The sequence below is a fragment of the Calypte anna genome, chromosome 5A (genome assembly GCF_003957555.1).
Source record: "Calypte anna isolate BGI_N300 chromosome 5A, bCalAnn1_v1.p, whole genome shotgun sequence".
Lineage (NCBI taxonomy): Eukaryota > Metazoa > Chordata > Aves > Apodiformes > Trochilidae > Calypte > Calypte anna.
In genome coordinates this window covers 36,490,305-36,507,967 of record NC_044251.1, presented here as the reverse complement: position 1 = coordinate 36,507,967, position 17,663 = coordinate 36,490,305, and the positions used below count along the sequence as shown (strand labels likewise).

The following is a 17,663-nucleotide window of genomic DNA, read 5'->3' as shown; positions in this document are numbered from 1 at the left end:
AAGGTGTGAGCAGTTAAATGCTTTCCTGTGTTAATACCAGACTCTCCAGGAAGAAGGAAGGACAAGGGCATTTTCTTCACCCTTGGCTTTATCTCCACTGAAAAGGCATGGTGTCATTTGAAAGCATTTAATTTATTTTCAAAACTACGGGTATTTATTTCCTAGTTGTCCAGCATTTAATGGAAATGAAGGATTTGGTTTAGCTCTCTAAGTCCCTTGAGTTCTTATGAAGCAAAATAATCAACTTAAATATGAAGTACAAGAGTTGATCAATCCCACCACCTATGTAAAACATTGCTAAGCAATTTTACCAATAGCTTGATGGGTCTCTTCAGAGGCTGATATGGTCTAGTTACACCTAATATGCTTCATTTGAATGAAACTGTGGGGGGAGCAGGGCTAAGGCAAAGGAAATAGCATATTGTGCTTGTATAATCCCTTCTCAATCTGTACCTTGAACGTTTTAAAGAATACTAATCCTTGCAGGTATGTCCTCCAACAGTGTGTGTGTGTTTCCCTTTCCAAGCAGCTGTGGAGTCTTCTGTTGGGGCAGGGCAGGGATCAGAGGCAGGGCAAAATGTATGTGCCAAGTTAGATAGGGAGCAGAGGGTTTCAGGGATGTGAAAGCTTTAGCATAAGCTTGCCTTGAATTAGCTGCACATTTTTGTAACATGTACTGTGGATTTGTTGACTGGGTTTCCGTGTTTAAAAAAAAAAATAAAATACAATGCAATCTGTTTGGAAGGCCTTAATTTGACCTTAAAAGAAAACAGGAGCATCTGCTTTTTTCATGTATACATATTCTATAATCATGTGCCATAATTTAAGTTAATTAATTAACAAATTAAGTGCCTTAATTAGAGTTAATTACTGCTCTAATGCTTAATATACTTTCTGCTTTAATATCCTGTAAGCTTTATTAACTGCAGCTACTTTCATGCTTGGAGATCTGGACTGAGATTGGAGTTCCATCACATGAAGTGCAGTACAGGCACATAAGGGACTCCATGTACTGTGTGACTGCTGTAGCTGGCAAGGGATTGGGGCAGAGGAAGAACAGAAAAAGGTTGAAAATGCATTTTATGTTTTTAATGAAGCTTCCATTAATGCCACTCATGGCTCTTGCATGGTTTTCTGTTATTATAGAGGAATTTTAATGCCACATCCTGTTACCTTTCTCTGGACTGTGCTCCCAAAGGTGTTAGCACTATGCAAGTTAGGTGAACATGACTTGGCTCCACCTATGTCACCACCTCAAATTTGGATGCACAAAAATCAGATATCTCTTTTAACTGCCCAGGAATTTTGCGCTGCGTTTGTGGCTTTAAAAGAAAATACCTTTAGTTTAAAGTAAAGTGAAAAAAATGAGAATAACCTTATGTTAAAGAGAAAAGATCATGCATTGCCTCTGATGTTTAGTGTGTGCCCCAGAACCACAAGAATGTACATATGTACATAGTTTTGGGGATGTTTTGCTTGTAGGTAATGCTGGGTGTGCATGTACGTTCTTCTGGTCCTATTCCTCTTTCATTGCCTGGTCACCCAATATGCATTATAACTTTAGGTCAAAATTCAGTCAGCTTCATTGATTTAATCTGTGGATTGGTTGTTTCCCAGTATTTAGGATTTCTTAAAAATCTCTGAAGTTATTCAGTTGGCCCCTGGAAAATTCAGGGTGGAGGGAATGTAGCTAACTTTCCTTCTGTCCTGGGAGCAAAAAAAAAAAAACAAAACCTCTAACAGAAGTGATGATGTGGTTGGAGTTTGCTTATATTGCTCCATTGGGGTTTTGCTGCTTGGTGGCCTTCAATGTGGGTGTCACAAAATAAAATTAAGGACATAGTGATACCCAAAAGATATTAAGGCCACCTAACATTTTGCATTCTTAGACTTTGGTTTTGTATTGTTTGGTCTTGAGAGAAAAAGGAAGGTGTTTCCCAGGAAGGATTGCATTGCCTTGGGCATGGGCAGTGCTGCTGGGAGAACTGGATTCTTGCTCAGCCCTTGCCCTTGCTCAGTTCCTGTGAGACACTAGTCCTGGCACTTAAATCCTGATTTTTATCAGTGGCAGCTAACTGTGTGGTTATTTTCTGATTGTTTGACTTCAGACTCATACTTCTAGCTTGAGAACAGGGGACTTCTGAGAGCTGCCCAGAATTGGAAGTCCAAGTGTTCTTTTAATAAAGGCAACCACTTTATGTTGTCTATTTGCAACCATTTTATATTGTCTATTTCTGAACAATTCCAATCTTAAAATCACATGAAGTCTTTGTGCCAGTTGCCTGTTTTGAGAGGCAACCCACTATTCTTATTTGCATCCTGACCTTAAGGCATGGCTTATTTATATAACCTTCTTCTTGTGCCTGCCAAAGATCAATTTTTCTCTTTTTCCTCCTCTTTTTGCCAGGTTAAGCAAGCCAAACTCTTGTAAAATACCTTTATCTTGTCTTTGATAATCTGGATAGACCTCTTTATGACCTGCCCCACATAGAACTCCCCTTCCTTGAATCTGGTGACTTAAGTTTTGGTTGTAAGTTTTTGGTGACTTGCAGAAGCACTACATACTTATTGCAGCAGTTGGAATTAGTACTTTGCCCATATATCTGTTTCTCTGGAAAACCAGAGTAAAATTATCAACTTCCCCCCCCCCCCCTCAGTGCTTTTGCTTGTCATCAGTAAAATGATGTTCCATGGCAGAGGTTGGGCTAGATGATATTTAAATGTGTCTCCCAACCCAAACGGTTCTGTGATTCTAAGTGTGGTCAGTAGCCCCTGAGCTCACGTAGATGCTGTAAATGTGAATTGATTGATGCTTGTGAAGTTTGCAGATGCCAAGTGCCATAGAAAATCCTGTGAGGACTTAATAATCCTGTCATCAGAGCAGCTCTTGGATAAAGCACAAGGACACATACTGTTCAGAGTGAGGAAAACAAAATACTGAATAGCTCCTCATTAAATGTGTTGTCTTTCCTGTGCAGTGAGGGAGACAGGGAGTGAGGAAAAATAGTATAGAGTGGAGTAAACAAAGGCTGCCTCATGATTCATAAGCACGAGGCACTGAATGTAAAAATTTCTCTGGCATTCCTCGATGTTGTATTTTCTTACTCATCTAATCACGCCCTTTATTTTGACATATACTTGATAGATGAGTTATTAATATATAGTGTGCAAATCCTAGTAGTTCTGGAAACGTTACAGTTATTTAAGCAACAAAGCTTGTTTAAAGTGAGCTCTTATTTAATTTTCAGCTTTGTTTCTTTTTGAATTTGTTTAATTTGTAAGGTCTTGATAAAAAGTAATCTGTATCTAAGGATCCAGCTTTCCCTGCAGTGGGAAACTGGACAATATAGCTACTGCAATACCAGAAACAATGTTAGGTTTTTAGGAAAGATAGAGCATATCAGTCACTGAAGTTGCATTAGAGATAGGGGAGGTATCCAGGGAGAGGAAAATGAAGGAATTGGAAAAAGAAAGTCCTTCACGAGGGATGAGGAATACCAATGATACCAGATAGAGGCAGCAGTTGCGATTATTCTCATATAATAACCACTGCTTCTTCGTTTCATCTTAATCTTTGAAGATACTCCCTAAATTGTTTCTATTCTGCAACAGTTCTCTGAACAGGAAGAGATAGCTGAAAAATACAAAAGTTTAAAGAAAACCTTTGAAGTTTGGCAGCAACAAAGCTGCTGAAGGCACTGTAAGCCTTTGTCCACCTGGCTTTCTGAAAGAAAGCAACTACCTTTGGATTTTCCTAATCCTAGTGCTTTTGTTTTCATGGCAAGACACACTGAGATTGATGGTTTATGTTGCAGAGAACTGCTGGCCACTGTTAGAAAAGAGACAAGAGACCAAAACTCCAATAGAAACATTTAGTTTATTCTGTCTGCACTAAGAAAACAGCCTACCAAGGGAAGAAAACCCAAAACAAAACATGTTTCTGCACACACTTGAGCATCTTTGATACCATCAGTTTTTAATGTGAAGTTGTACTGATTTTCCTCTTTTTTTGTGTTTATCTTTTATTTCAGTTTTGAAATTGATTGAAGAATCAACATAGGATTTAATATGGCATCAAAGCAGTCATCTCCCTCAACAGAGGAGCCGGTTTCCTCTGAAATTGATGATCTCTATCTAACGCTGCAAGGTAAGTTACTGAAGATTTTTTTGTGCCTTTTTACTGTAGATTTTTGGCAAAAATCTGTGACTGTACACAGGTTGAATGGAATTCTGAGAAACCTGTTAGAACTGGCATGATCAGTGTAGTTACTTCATGTGTGTGCTTCTGTGTAAGGGGGTGGTCTCGCTGTCCACTGGCATGGTTTTGAGGGGCTCCTGGGTCACCCCAGATTTAGGTTTTTCCTCTGGGCCTCTAAAGGGCAACAAAGCTGGGGAAGGGTCTGGAGCACAAGTCTGATGAGGAGTAGAGGGACCTGGGGGTGTTCAGCCTGGAGCAAAGGAGGCTGAGGGGAGACCTTGCTCTCTCCAGCTCCCTGAAAGGATGCTGGAGCCAGGGGGGTTCAGCCCCTTCTCCCCAGAAACAAATGACAGGACAAGAGGAACTGGCCTCAAGTTGTGCCAGGGGAGGTTTAGGTTGGGGACTGGGAACAATTTCCTCCTGGAAAGGGTTGTCAGACCCTGGCCCAGGTTGCCCAGAGCAGTCAGTGGTGGAGTCCTCATCCCTGGAGGGGTTTCAAAGATGTGGTGGTGAAGGACATGGGTTAGTGGTGGCGTCGGCAGTGATGGGTAAAGTTTTTAACACCAAACTGTGTGGTGAAGTCAACACACTGAAAGGAAGGGATGCCATCCAGACAGGCTCGAGAAATGGGCTCATGCAAACTCCATGAGTTCGACCAGGCCAAGTTCAAGGTCCTACACGAGGCTTGAGGCAATCCCATGCACAAATACATACTGGGAGGAAAAAGGATTGAACACAGCCCTGAGGAGAAGGACTTGGGGATGATGGTGAGCCATAAGCTCAACATGAGCCATCAATGTGCAGTTGCATCCCAGAAAGCCAATCAGGTCCTGGGCTGCATCAGAAGAAACATAGACAGCCAATTGAGGGAGGTGATTCTCCTTCTTCTGCTCTTCTGAGACCCCACCTAGGGTACTTTGTCCAATTTTGGCATCTCCAGCATAAAGACATAGAGCTCCTTGAGTGTGTCCAGAGGAGAGCCACATAAATGATCAGAGAGCTGAAGAACCTCCCCTGTGAAGGTTGGTTGAAGAAGTTGGGGTTATTCAGACGGCAGAAGGTGATCTACAAGAAAACTGGGGTAGGGCTTTTTTCATGGGTGTAGTGAGAGGATGTGGGGCAGAGGTTTCAAACTTGAAGAGGGGAGATTTAGGTTAGACATTAGGAAAAAATTATTTCTTGTGAGGGTGGTGAGACACTAGCACAGGTTGCCTAAGGAAGTTGTGGATGCCCCATCCCTGGAAGTGTTCAAGGCCAGGTTGGATGGGGCTTGGAGCAACCTGATCTGGTGGGAGATGTCCCTGTCTGTGGCAGGGGGATTGGAACTAGATGATCTTTAGGGTCCCCTCCAACCCAAGCCATTCCATGATTCTTTGATTCTTTGCAGATGTTTCTGTGTTTTATGATAAATGCTTCTGTAGCAAAATAAAAAATAACCGCTCTTGTTGTAGTTATTCCCATGTTATTTCCCATGTTATTTTCAGACTTGTTGCCTTTTTTGGTACAGATGTGCTCACTGGTTCTTCCACTTCATTACTTAGAATGCATGTTACTGTAAACTGTAAGGGAACTGTCAGCATGAAAGCAGTTAGGCCATTTCATTAGTTTTCTTGTTCTTGGTTTGTAAGTAGTACTAGTAGCTAAGTAATAAGGTAAGTGATGTAAGTAATAAGTAGCAGCTAAGTAATAATGAGTGCTGGCCTCTCAGACAGGCTTTCTGGGTTTCCCTTAATCATGTGTTGAATTTTCTTCTGTGAGAATTTCCAAAGAAGACTGAATTTTCCTCTAACTGTATTCATGAAAACATTCATAGAGGTGACCAAGGAAGCTAGTCCAGGCAGTGGAACTAGCACTGCTGGAAAGCCTGTCTTCTATGTGTCTAGAGCCTGGCATTCTAAGATGGGTGGGCTATGTTGTGTTTCCATAAGGCAGTTTCCTTTTAGCTCACTTGCAATAGAGTTACTATGGTTCTTAATTGAGAGAAAATATGTTTATAACAGATGGTGCAAAAGAATATTCTGCCAAGTCATTTTTATGATCCATATTTGCACTAATACTGTCATTGAGGCCATGTGTTTGAATGAGTGAGTGTTAACTGTGGTCTAAAGCCAAATGTCTTTATTGGTGAATTTTCTTCCGTTTTGCTTCAGCATTACATTTTCAGCAGAGCAAGAAAAAACTCCTAGCAGACAGGAGCTGGAGTGACTTACACGAAGCACAGCTTGTCAGACACAGATTTGTTGTGCCAGCCAAAACGCCTGCAGTAGAAAGACTGAGGTTCCTGTTGTCATGAAATGGGTGTAGAATGCACTATTTAGCTTTAAGGCAGAAGGTGGCAAATTAAAGTTAGGTGGGATTTTTGAAGAGTGAGTTATTTTGAAATAATATTAGTGCTGTTTTCTGAAAAGTCAGAATGTTTGTGTCTTGAGTAACAGTGGGGATTTTTGGACATCTGAGAAAAAGAGCTCTGCTTATTGAAACTGAAATTATTAAATTATATGTCCTTGCTGTAATAGGTTGAGCTCTTAGGCTATGCTGAAATGAACATACTGCAAATCTGGGTTCAAGCTGTGTGTGCCTGACTGTTGTAAAACATCTGGAGACATCCCTTAGAAGTCACATAAGCAATTTTTGTAATGATAAAAATGCAACAAATGGTACAGACACGTCCTGTGTATGGAGCTGTGATGCTGCAGCATCTGCTCGGGGTCAAACAAGCAAATGGCAACAGAGCTGTGATGAAGCACTGAAGGGACATTCCCTGATGTGACATACAGATGCCATTAGTAACTAAGCCTGCAGATCTGTGGTAACAAAAGTGAAGCAAGAATAATATGACTTGATGAAAAGTTTTTTTCAAAATTCTTGGTATGAGATTTGCAAAGGAGCTAGAGGTTTTGGTTACTTTAAATCTTTAAGTTCACCTGGAAAAGTTTTAAAGAAATCTCATATTCAAATAATGGCTGCTTGTAACTGTTAGAAAAGCAGCACACTTGCATACTTTTTGTGTGAATAAAGATGGATCTAAAGCTGGTTAGTGAAGAGGTTACTACTTAGTAGCTCTAATTGTTATAGAAATCCTATTAAAATAATGCCAGTGGCTTGATATTGTAAAAACCTGCTGTAGCAGGATCTCTGTTAGTGGGTTTTTAGTTAAAGAGAATTCAGGGATTAACATTCATTTTCCTTAATAGTGTTCAGCCTGGAAGCTACAGTAAAGAAAGTGACTGGAAAATAGGTAAAAATGTAAATTTCTTTTCAGTGCAGATTTCTTTTCAGCTACATATTTTAAGGGCATTTAATGAAGCTCGAAAAGCATGAGGAAAAAATGAAAGCTATATGGTTTCTAATGTTCCCATCTCCAGACATTTTCAAATGCTGATGCTAGTCACAAAATCAAAATGCTGAAAGAATATAAACACTTATGTCTTTTCAGAGTTATGTATATTTCTCTTTAACTTTTTGCAGTTTTCAAAGAAGAGAGTAATAGTTACCACCCTCCTTTCCAAGAAAACTGAAATTGCTATGAAGTTGCATGATGTCAGGACCGGCTCCTTTTTTTCTGTTCTTTCCTCCTACCCTCTGTCCTAGGTGTTAAAATAAAACAGCATTATCTGTGCCCTCTCCTCCAGCAGCTCTGGAGTTTTCTGATGCAGCACAACTTAGAGCAGCTGCAAAGCTGTTTTGTGTCCTTCCACAGCCACATAAAAGTGCAAGTGAAAAGCCTGGAGCTGGATCTATTACAGATACATTCTATGGGGAAACATCTAAGGAAAGGGTTTCTCCTACCAGGCAGGCTGAAGACGTATTGGTGAACAGAGGATGCTTGCCAGGGAAATACTCTCTGTTGCAGTGTGTGAAACATGAAGTCACATTTCTGCTAAAACTATGAAGGGAGCAGGCAGGAACTTGGGGGCTGACTGGCAACAAGCACAGGAGGAGGAACACTGGAACCCTGTCCTTTGTCTCTTCCCATAGCTTCCTTCCCAGCACCGTGTTACAGGCTGGCCCCATAGAAGAGTCCCTCCTGGTGCTCAGCCTCCTCTAAATGGAAGAGGAGCATGAAATGAGGAGACATGAGCCCTCCTTTGGTGGGCTTCATGGCAATGTTTTAAGGGCTACAGATATGTGCTTTGCTGATCATCCCGAGTGCAGGATTGCAGCAAGGGGAATGTGCACTTGTGGATGAGTGGCTACAGCAGAAACTGAACAGGGTTTGTGGTGCTCTAAAGCAGAAATGTTTTACTTTCAGCATGTAAATCTGTTTACCTGTGGGAGGATCCAACCTCCTTTCCCTCCCATGCACAAATCCTTCCACTTTTCTTCCCAAGGACAGCAAACAGTCCCTGTCTCTGCATGTCCCACTAAGTCTGTGTAGAACTCTGTTTTCCCTTTTCTTTCATTGCTTGCTAAGCTAATTCAGACACAAGAGAATGTGTTTTAGCTGTTGGGGTTTGGAGCGTATACATACTCTTCCACTATTTAATTAACTACAGGGGTCCTAACTTTTGGCACTGCTTATTAATCCATGTGCATGTTACTGTTTATTGCCCAAAGATTGATCATATAAGAAAGAACGTGGCAGCTAAAACCATTTTTGAAAAGTGTTTAATCATGTTAATGGTTATGCTGGTTTTGTGCCATTATGTCTGAGCTTTTATGAATGATTTCAACTGAAACTGAAAAGATGGTGGCATATGAGGATATATTTGATTATGCAACTTGTACCAGATTGCACTCATTTATGTGTAAAGGAGGATATCTTTGTGAGGCTCACTTAATTCTTGCTGAGATCAGGTAGACTCCTAATTCTTACCCAGGACTGTTCTTTTTTCTAGCAGTATGCCTCATCTGTTGTGGCCAGTATATTACAGCTACACTTTTTTTTTCTTTTTTTTTTCTTCTTTAACCAGAATGATCAAATGATCAAGAAAGTTCACTAAAAGTTTACTATAATTTTTCCGTAATGACTTCTAAAAATCAATAAGCTCCCATAGGAGCTGCAGTGAAATTTATGCCCTCTTTATGCTGCCTGCTGCCTGGGTGAGGAGCCAGTCTGCAGTTCCAATAGCTGCCTGGCTTTGTGACATGTGATGGGGCTGATGGCATTGGAGAAGCAACTGACACATGAGACTGCCTAAAAAAAAAATTGTCATGGCTATTTTTGTCATACTGTATGCCGAATGAAAAAACAAATAGATTATATAGTTGTATAAATGCGTTCCCTGCTAGATGAATTTCAATTTATTAAAGGCAATATAAGGTGCATAACTGGCTTAAAACTGGCATCGAATGCCTAAGGAGTGGATGGCTTTTGGGACACCTTTATGGGCACTGAAGGCCACTTATCCCTGCTTCACTGTAAATTTTCATTAACATTTTAGAAAAGCCACTTAAGCCCTTATCTTTAAAAGTATTTTGGTATCTAAATAATATGACTTGGTACCTTTAAGAATTTAACTTGAAACCTCAGTCTGCACCCCCAGTACTGCAATGCCTCATTTCACAGGCTGCAGAGGCAGTAAAGACCGTGGTGATTTAGAGATGCTTCAGGATCCTGGCAATAGCAGTAAAAGTGTTTAAGAAAGCCAGGAGTTCAAAACTCATTGTAAGCAGGCTTCCCAAGGTAGCAATACTTCTGGTAAATTGGATAATTTGCTTTCAAAAGAAAAAAGAGATAGTGTAGAATGGAAAGTTCCCACTTGCCTCGCAGGCACGGTAGTAGTTAATTAGTTAGTATTTATATGATATTTGGATTTGAAAGCACCCATTCCTGTAGAAATATTTACATCACTTTCATTGGGCTTCGGATAAACTTCTTAATCTCTACAAAAAATAATGTGTTTGGTTTTAATTGCTTAACACCATGTTGCTGAACATAAATGCTGGAAATAACTCTTTTCCCTGCTTTCCTGTCTGCAGAAAATGAAACTCTTGTTTCTTGGTGGACAGGAAGAGACTATATAGAGGGCTCAGGGGTGAATTAACTCACTCTCCCGGTGAGGTGGTAGATTCTCCGTCCCTGGAGACATTTAAAAAGAGACTGGATGTGGCACTCAGTGCCATGGTCTAGCAACTGCTCCGGTGGGTCAAGGGTTGGACTAGATGATCTCTGAGGTCCCTTCCAACCCGGCTAATTCTATGATTCTATGATTCTATGATCATTTACAGCATGTGAGGTGGTTTAGTTCATACCAGCAGTGGTGTCACGAAGGAGCTCTCCCAGTTCTCCCTGCTGACCACGCTGTGGTTCATTTTGTTGAGCCATCAGGGGTGTGAAAATGGTTATTTTAAACAAAAGTGAATTAAATGCACCAGGAAGGTTCCATGGCTGCCTGTGGGCATTAAGGCCTTAGTGCTTGTTCAACACAAACTTTCTTCCCTGCACACATGGTGGGTACACTGGGTCCTGAACACCAGAACTTTCAAGCTGCTAATCTGTTCCTATTGAGCTGCACTATGGTTGCTGCTGTAGACATAGCCTCATCTGACCTGAATGGTGAGAGGAAGAGGTAATTTTTGTGATGAAACAGAGATGGGAAGATGACACACAGGCTAACATTCATTAATTTCTAAAAATTGTTTACTTTTTAAAAGTTTTTTTTTATTATTATTAAAAAAAGCCACACAGTTGTGAATGGTTCACTGACAGTAAAGCACTTGTCCTTGTGATAGAAAGAACACCTCTTTGCTACTTGGGGACATTGATGAGTGTGAACAGACAGCTATAGCTGTTCTGCTGTGGTTTGCTTCTCCCAAGTCCCTGCTAAGGCAGGAGATGGTGCTTTCCCTGGAGCTGCTGGCTTCCACCTTAGGAAAGGAGACACAAAAGGCAACAGAGGAGAGATTAATTTTAAATCTGGCTTTTCTGTATAACCATTAAAGGAAGGATGAGAGTAAAACCATGGCTGGTGGTGCTCCTGGGAGAGTTCAGCACTGTTGTGGTCCCAGTTGCATCCCCATGCTCCAGCCCTTAATGACTGGTCTGGTTTGTAGCACTTGTTGATAGCTCATTACTGGGTAGAACAGGCATTGTCCAGCAGCATAGATTGATTTGCAGCTCGCCTACATGACATGCTGCTTCTATGTATTATTCCCCCCCTGAAGTGCTGTTCTGAAGATTAGCTTTAAAACACAGGTGAAATATGATAGATTTTTTGGGTTTTCAGTTTAGCAGTCTCTGTGAGTTTTGGCCAAAAGTAAAGAAAATTGTCACGTTTTTTCCTGATAGCTTTTTCATTCTGGGTCAGTGACATTTTGAAAACTGGGGCAAGAGAAAACCAAGGTCACTTAGAGCCCTATAAAAAGGCACAACAAAGAATCCATTCATCCTCATCAAAATAAAAATCCGTATTAATTAACCACGTGGTAGAGATAAGAATTTGAGAGCTTGATTAAATCATTAGTGCCTCTTAGCAGCAGAGTTGGAGGGGAGCTGGGAGGGAAAACAAGCTCGGCTTGAAAATTGCATTATGAGTGTTTGCCATGGTGCCAGAGGCACATCTGTACTGAGGGGTGTGTTGTGTGGCCTGGATGGAAGCAGAGGGACTGCAGTCCAGGGAAATACTGGCAAGCAGCTTTGTTATTAATTCAGGAGATTTAAAAAAAAAATATTATGGTTGTTATCATTATTATTATTTATTTGGGTAGAAAATAAGCCACGTTGCAGCTGAGGTGGCAGCTGCTTAGAAGGCAGCCTGGTTGGTTGCACCAGGCAGAGGCTGTAGCTTGGGGAGGGTATGAGGTATGTTTAGGTGTGTGCAGTCAGATAATCACCTTCTGCTTTTGCCTGGTAAGACATTTGCCTGAGAGCTGCCCACGTGAATCACCACTTACAGGATCTGGCCTACATTGCACAATGGAACACTTTAATACAGAGAGATTGAACCAAAACAAGACCAAACATCCTCATCTTAACCATCTTCCTGTAACCAGTCCCAAAAAGCAAGTTTTCCAAATCAGTGGCAGTAGTGTGTGTTTGGCAAGAGCTGCAGCTGGAAGAGTTGCTGGCGTCAGGCAAAGTAGTTAATATTTGTTTTCTGTCTCTTTTGAAGTGCCAGCAATGCCAGCCTTGCCTGCCTGATAAAACTGAGCACAGCTATTCAATCACTTGTTAGGTAATGGAACAGCTCCTGCATGGGTATTCAAGTAAAGGGTGTGGTTGGGTCTTGTGCTAACATGAAGCCAGGATCTCCATGCTATTTATGTCCTTGTGAGTGTTGCCACATTGATTGGTCTGTGTGGCATGTTTGCACTTTCTCTTTTTCCAAACAAAAAAAAAAAGTTTTGAGATTGCATTTTTGTCCACATCTATAACACTCTCCTTATCTTACTCTTCATCATGATCTCTGTGATACTTAAAAGAAGCATAAAACAATGCAGCAAGCAAGGGGAATCAACTGTTTCATGCTCCAGCAGGATCATAATATTGCACAGTAGAGGAGGACTGTTGAAATTTGTATTAGCTACAGGGTGCAAAACAGCCCTTGATGCATGTAGTGCCTGAATGATTTTCTTGCCACTCACCCACTTGATGAAGCAGAAGGAGGTCTGTGGGTCAGATGGTGGTTTTAGAAAGGAGGCTGCATTACCCTGCATGTGAACTGATGAAGCTCTGCATGGCAAGTCCTTCAGGCTAAGATGATGAAAAGCTACTCAGGACTGGGGTCTGTGTTTGCCAAATCCCCAGAGCATAATAGTGTGGGATATTTTCCTCTGAGTGGCATTTTCATGGGCAGTGCAGTCAGGCCTTCCCTTCCCATCCCCAAGGGCTTGATATTTTTGGTACCTTTCATCCTACCCAGCTTACAAAAACATACATATTTATTGCTGAATAGTATTGCACTTGCCTTATAATGTCAAACTTGCTTGCACATTAATCTTTTGTGCAAGAGCATGTTTTCAGAGGCAGAAGAGATTGTCCACTCCCACTCCATCTCCCAGATTTGTTTTTCTTATAAGCTGATGGCCTGGTTAGAGTTTCCTGCTGCCTCTTGCATGGGACAGGAGGATTTACCCCAGCTGGGACATGCAGTGGGTACCACTGCAGCCACCTTGCCCACCACCTCCCTCCAGGCCTGGGCCAGGCACACTGTCCTACCACCTGCTGCTCCTCAGGGAGCTGCACCACTACTGTGATGCAGGATGTGTACCATTGCATCCCATTGCATCCCACCCCACCCCACCCCACCCCACCCCATCCCACCCACCCCACCCCATCCCACCCCATCCCACCCCATCCCACCCCATCCCACCCCATCCCACCCCATCCCATCCCACCCCATCCCATCCCATCCATCCCATCCCATCCCATCCCATCCCACCCCATCCCATCTCTGTCCTTGTAGTCTCCAAGCTTCTGTGCTTGGAGACCCAAAGCCAATCTTTTTAGTGGTCTTCCAGTAGCTGACAGAGACCTACAAGAAATCTGGAGAGGGACTCTTTGTAAAGACATATAGTGACAGGAGAAGGGATCATGCCTTTAAACTGCCAGAGGGTAGATTTAGGTTGGACATTAGGAAAAAATTCTTTTCTGTGAGGGTGGTGAGACACTGGCACAGGTTGCCCAGGGAAGCTGTGGATGCCCCGTCCATGGAAGTGTTCAAGGCCAGGTTGGATGGGGCTTGGAGCAACCTGGTTTAGTGGTAGGTGTCCCTGCCCATGGCAGCGTGTTGGAACCAGGTGATGTCTAAGTTCTACTCTAACCCAAACCATTCTGTGGTTTTATGCTTCTAGGATCCTCTGCTCTGAGCTGCCTGACTCAGCAGGGAGAGGAGTTTGCTCTTCCTCTCTGCTTTGCACCTTTTCTGCCTCTCAGGCTGTGCCATGGGAGGCAGGAGCAGTGCAGACCCCCCCAGGGCAGCTGCCAGAAGCCATGGAGGGTCCTGCATCCACCTCAGAGGGAAGGGCGGTGACAGCCAGGCAGTTGGCTCAGGCCTATGGTGGTGGTTTGAGGGGTGAAATCTTCAACCCTCCACACTGTATCATCACACTCTCTCTCAGTTACTTGTCATTTGACATTCTTAGTAACGTCTGGGCTATTAAAAACCAGTGTGGTCTTCTGGTTTTGTGGGGAAGAAGGAAGAAGGAGGGCACGTCTGCTTCTCCACAGCTCCAGGCAGGCCGCTTGTGGAAAAATATTACTGATTTTTGTGTTTTGGGAAGCCAATCCCAATGCTTGCAGTCAAAGCTGACGTGAAAAGGGAGGGAAAAAGGAGTTAGTGTGCACGTCTGCTCCCATGAACTGTGGGATGGCTGCTGCTGGCAGCACCTGCACGGCAATGAGGCCTGAAAAGCCATGATCTCAGGGGCCAACATCTCTGCTTTTACCTCAGACCTGGGTACAGGCATTCAGCAGGGATGTATGGTTTTGGTGGGGGTGGTTTGTCTTGGGAATGGGTGGGTTTTTTGTGAAGGAGCATGGGCTGGGACATTGTATGTGATCTAGTGGCGATGCCGGGGCCGGAGATGGTGGTGAGGAGATGTTCTGTCTGCTGCTCATGAGCTGCTTCACCTTTTGAGAGAGACAGACTTCACTTCTGACACCCATAAGCTGTGGAGAAAGGTTTTTCTCTCTCCCAATCTCTTCTCAGATGTGCGAAGTGGTATAAATATTCTGATTTTTGAAACATGGGCTTGAAGAATTCCTGTCTTTCTTTACACCCATTGGTAGTTCACCACTGTGTACCAGCCTGCAGGATCTGAGCAAAGAGCTGGATCTCTTTGAGTCCCATTTCACCATTGTTTACTGGGGCACAAATTCAGCCACTTTCTTCTTATTTTAAGTCCCCATGGTTGGCCAGATAAAAGGTCTGCATTCCCCAGGGAGGACCCAGCACTGCAAAGGATGCTGTCAAGGGTATATTCCCAGATGGCAGCCTAATACTTCTCCACAGCATTCAGTTCACCAGGAAATCCCCTTGTGTGCCTTCACCTACCTGTTTGCATTCATCACCTAACCCTCAGCTTCTGTCTTGGTCTCATCACCCAGCCCCATCCACACATCTTCCCAAATTTCAAGATGGATCTTTCACTGACAATTTCTCCAAGTCTTTCAAGGAGAATTTATGAATGGATGGAGTTCCTAGGCCTATTGTTCTGTAGGATGATGAATTCATGCTGCTGTTTGCTGAGCTTTTGAGAAAACCTTCATTAGATGCTCTTTGCTGCATCCAGCAGAAGTATGCTTGGTAGCTCTAGAGGACCTTGCAGTATTATCTCTGCAAGCAAGATAATATCAGCACTAAAATAAGAGTTGAGAAAGACTAGTATTTAATTGTATCTTAATGTCTGGAAGAACAGACCTTAGGTTTGAAATGGATGCCATGTATGTTTTTGAGAAAGAGAGATCAAACCAGATAATTTTTACCATTAACCATTTTTTTCTTTTTTATCCCCAGTGCAGCGAGAATTTACACAGAAGAAAACATTCACTAGTTGGATGAATTCAATATTGGCCAAGGTAAGAAGGGGAATTCTTTGGGAAAGACATGGCTTTTGCCTTTATTATTTGTACATGCCATATGGAGATTAATTTTTTTAGGAATAAGCAAAACTAATATAAGATTTTAGGTACTACCTGGAGAAAGTAGCCCCTGGAAAGCATTTGCTTAATAGGTCTAGTAGCATTGCATTGATGATTGTCCAAGGACATTTATAACAGACAGTTTGTAAGTGGATGAGGTACTGATGTGGTAAAACATAGTTGTGCTGGTTTGTGGCATATGTCTCAGGGTTTTATGAGGTACTGTATTTAGGCTTAGTTTTATTGTGCTTAGGTAAGTATTATTCTATTATGCAATCCAAGAATATGAGTTTAATGGGATGACCTGTGTGACTGGTAAGTATTAAAACAAACCACATAGTAGCCTAGGTGTTCTTAAAGCTTTCACAAAGCAGCTCATGCAGTGAAAGAATTTAAAAAAAGCATTAATCCTGTTTTGGTCCCTCCTTGATGAGTAGCTGCTAAACTCATGGTAGGTTTGTGTTGTCCATGAGTAGGTGAAAAGAGTGAAGGCTTAGTTATTCATCTTTATAGTTAAATTTGTACTCAGGGTACATTAAAAAGTCAAAATATGAATTAGCTGCTTCTCTTCACTTTCCCTTTTTTTAAGCTTTGGGGTCTTTTGCCACATACCTCCTTAAAAAGTATAACTATTTGTAAATGAAGCCTAAAATAAAAAAAGCTCAGAGGCAGGGTAAGGGGGAATAAAAGAAAGACATAACAGGGTAAAAGCAGGATATAGCTGATTTGATGTAGGATTTATATTTCAGTTTACTGAAAAACTAAAGAATGATAAACATTTTTGAAACAGCAGAGTCATATGTGATGTTCTGTAGTGTGTTGAATTCAAGATGACAAAAGATGGTGTGATAAGCATTGAAATTTATTTTGCAGCATACACCTCCTTCTGTTATCTCAGATCTGTATACAGACATACAGCAAGGACATGTGCTTTTGGATCTCTTGGAAGTGCTTTCAGGTCAACATCTGGTAAGACAGAATAATAAAACTATTACTTAAGTCTTTCATCATATCCAGCAAAAATTGCTGGATATACTTAATTGTAAGCCTATAAGTGATCCCTCTGGAATCATAGAGGTGTTTGCAAGTAACTTATTCTTACACCACTGAAACTGAAACAAGTTGATCCAGAGTAATTTGTGAATCTTTGCAGGACTTCTCTTAGGAAATTATAAAATAAAAATAATTTTTTACAATCGAGGATGTAACCTCTTCTCTTTGCTTCACAGCCACGGGAAAAAGGATCTAATACCTTCCAGTGCAGAAGCAACATAGAAAATGCTTTGACATTTTTAAAGAGCAGATCAGTGAGTATTAACTTCAAAATTCACAATTAAAGCCAGTTTAGCTGGTGGGACATTTTCTTTGTTAACAATGATCCCTTTTTTCCCCCTAGCTCAAGCTCATAAATATTCATGTTACTGACATTATTGAAGGAAACCCTTCCATTGTGCTTGGCCTAATTTGGACAATTATATTTCATTTTCATGTAAGTATTTCAGCAATGTAAGAGTTTTAGTAGAGGGGAAAAGCACAAAAGTGTATTGACCTATGTGGTTGCCAAATGAGATGAATTAGTATAAAGCAGAAGGGTATTTTCTGACATCTGGAAGTGACATCTCAGGGAGGAGATGCACCAGTGCATCTTGCCTGTGTGCCTGGGCTGGTGCACCAACACAGCAGTGGCATTACAGCCATGAACAGTAGATAGCTGCAAAGGATGGGATGGAAAGATATTGAGGGTTTTTTTCAAGTAATCAGTTAAAAAACTGGCTATACTTTGCCTCTCTGTCTAAGGCCTGTAATGATTAAGCTTCAAATTGAGAAGATAATGCAGAGGGGCTCACATTCATCTCCCCCTCCTCAATGTTACCTGTGCTTACACTGTGTTATTCTTGCTATTACTTTTTCAGTAGTAGGTGCCTGAAATAACTTGACAAT

General features: G+C 41.8%; 1 protein-coding gene across 1 annotated transcript in view; it reads left to right on the top strand.

Annotated features, from left to right (window-relative positions):
- LOC103535033 (nesprin-2) overlaps nucleotides 1–17,663 on the top strand; it is a 177,863-nt gene that overhangs the window by 13,254 nt on the left and 146,946 nt on the right. Inside the window, exons 2-6 of the mRNA XM_030452086.1 lie at nucleotides 4,032–4,147; nucleotides 15,598–15,659; nucleotides 16,596–16,691; nucleotides 16,952–17,029; nucleotides 17,119–17,211. Coding sequence (XP_030307946.1) covers nucleotides 4,069–4,147; nucleotides 15,598–15,659; nucleotides 16,596–16,691; nucleotides 16,952–17,029; nucleotides 17,119–17,211 — 408 coding nt within the window. The 5' untranslated portion in view covers nucleotides 4,032–4,068. The remainder of the gene's footprint in view (nucleotides 1–4,031; nucleotides 4,148–15,597; nucleotides 15,660–16,595; nucleotides 16,692–16,951; nucleotides 17,030–17,118; nucleotides 17,212–17,663) is intronic.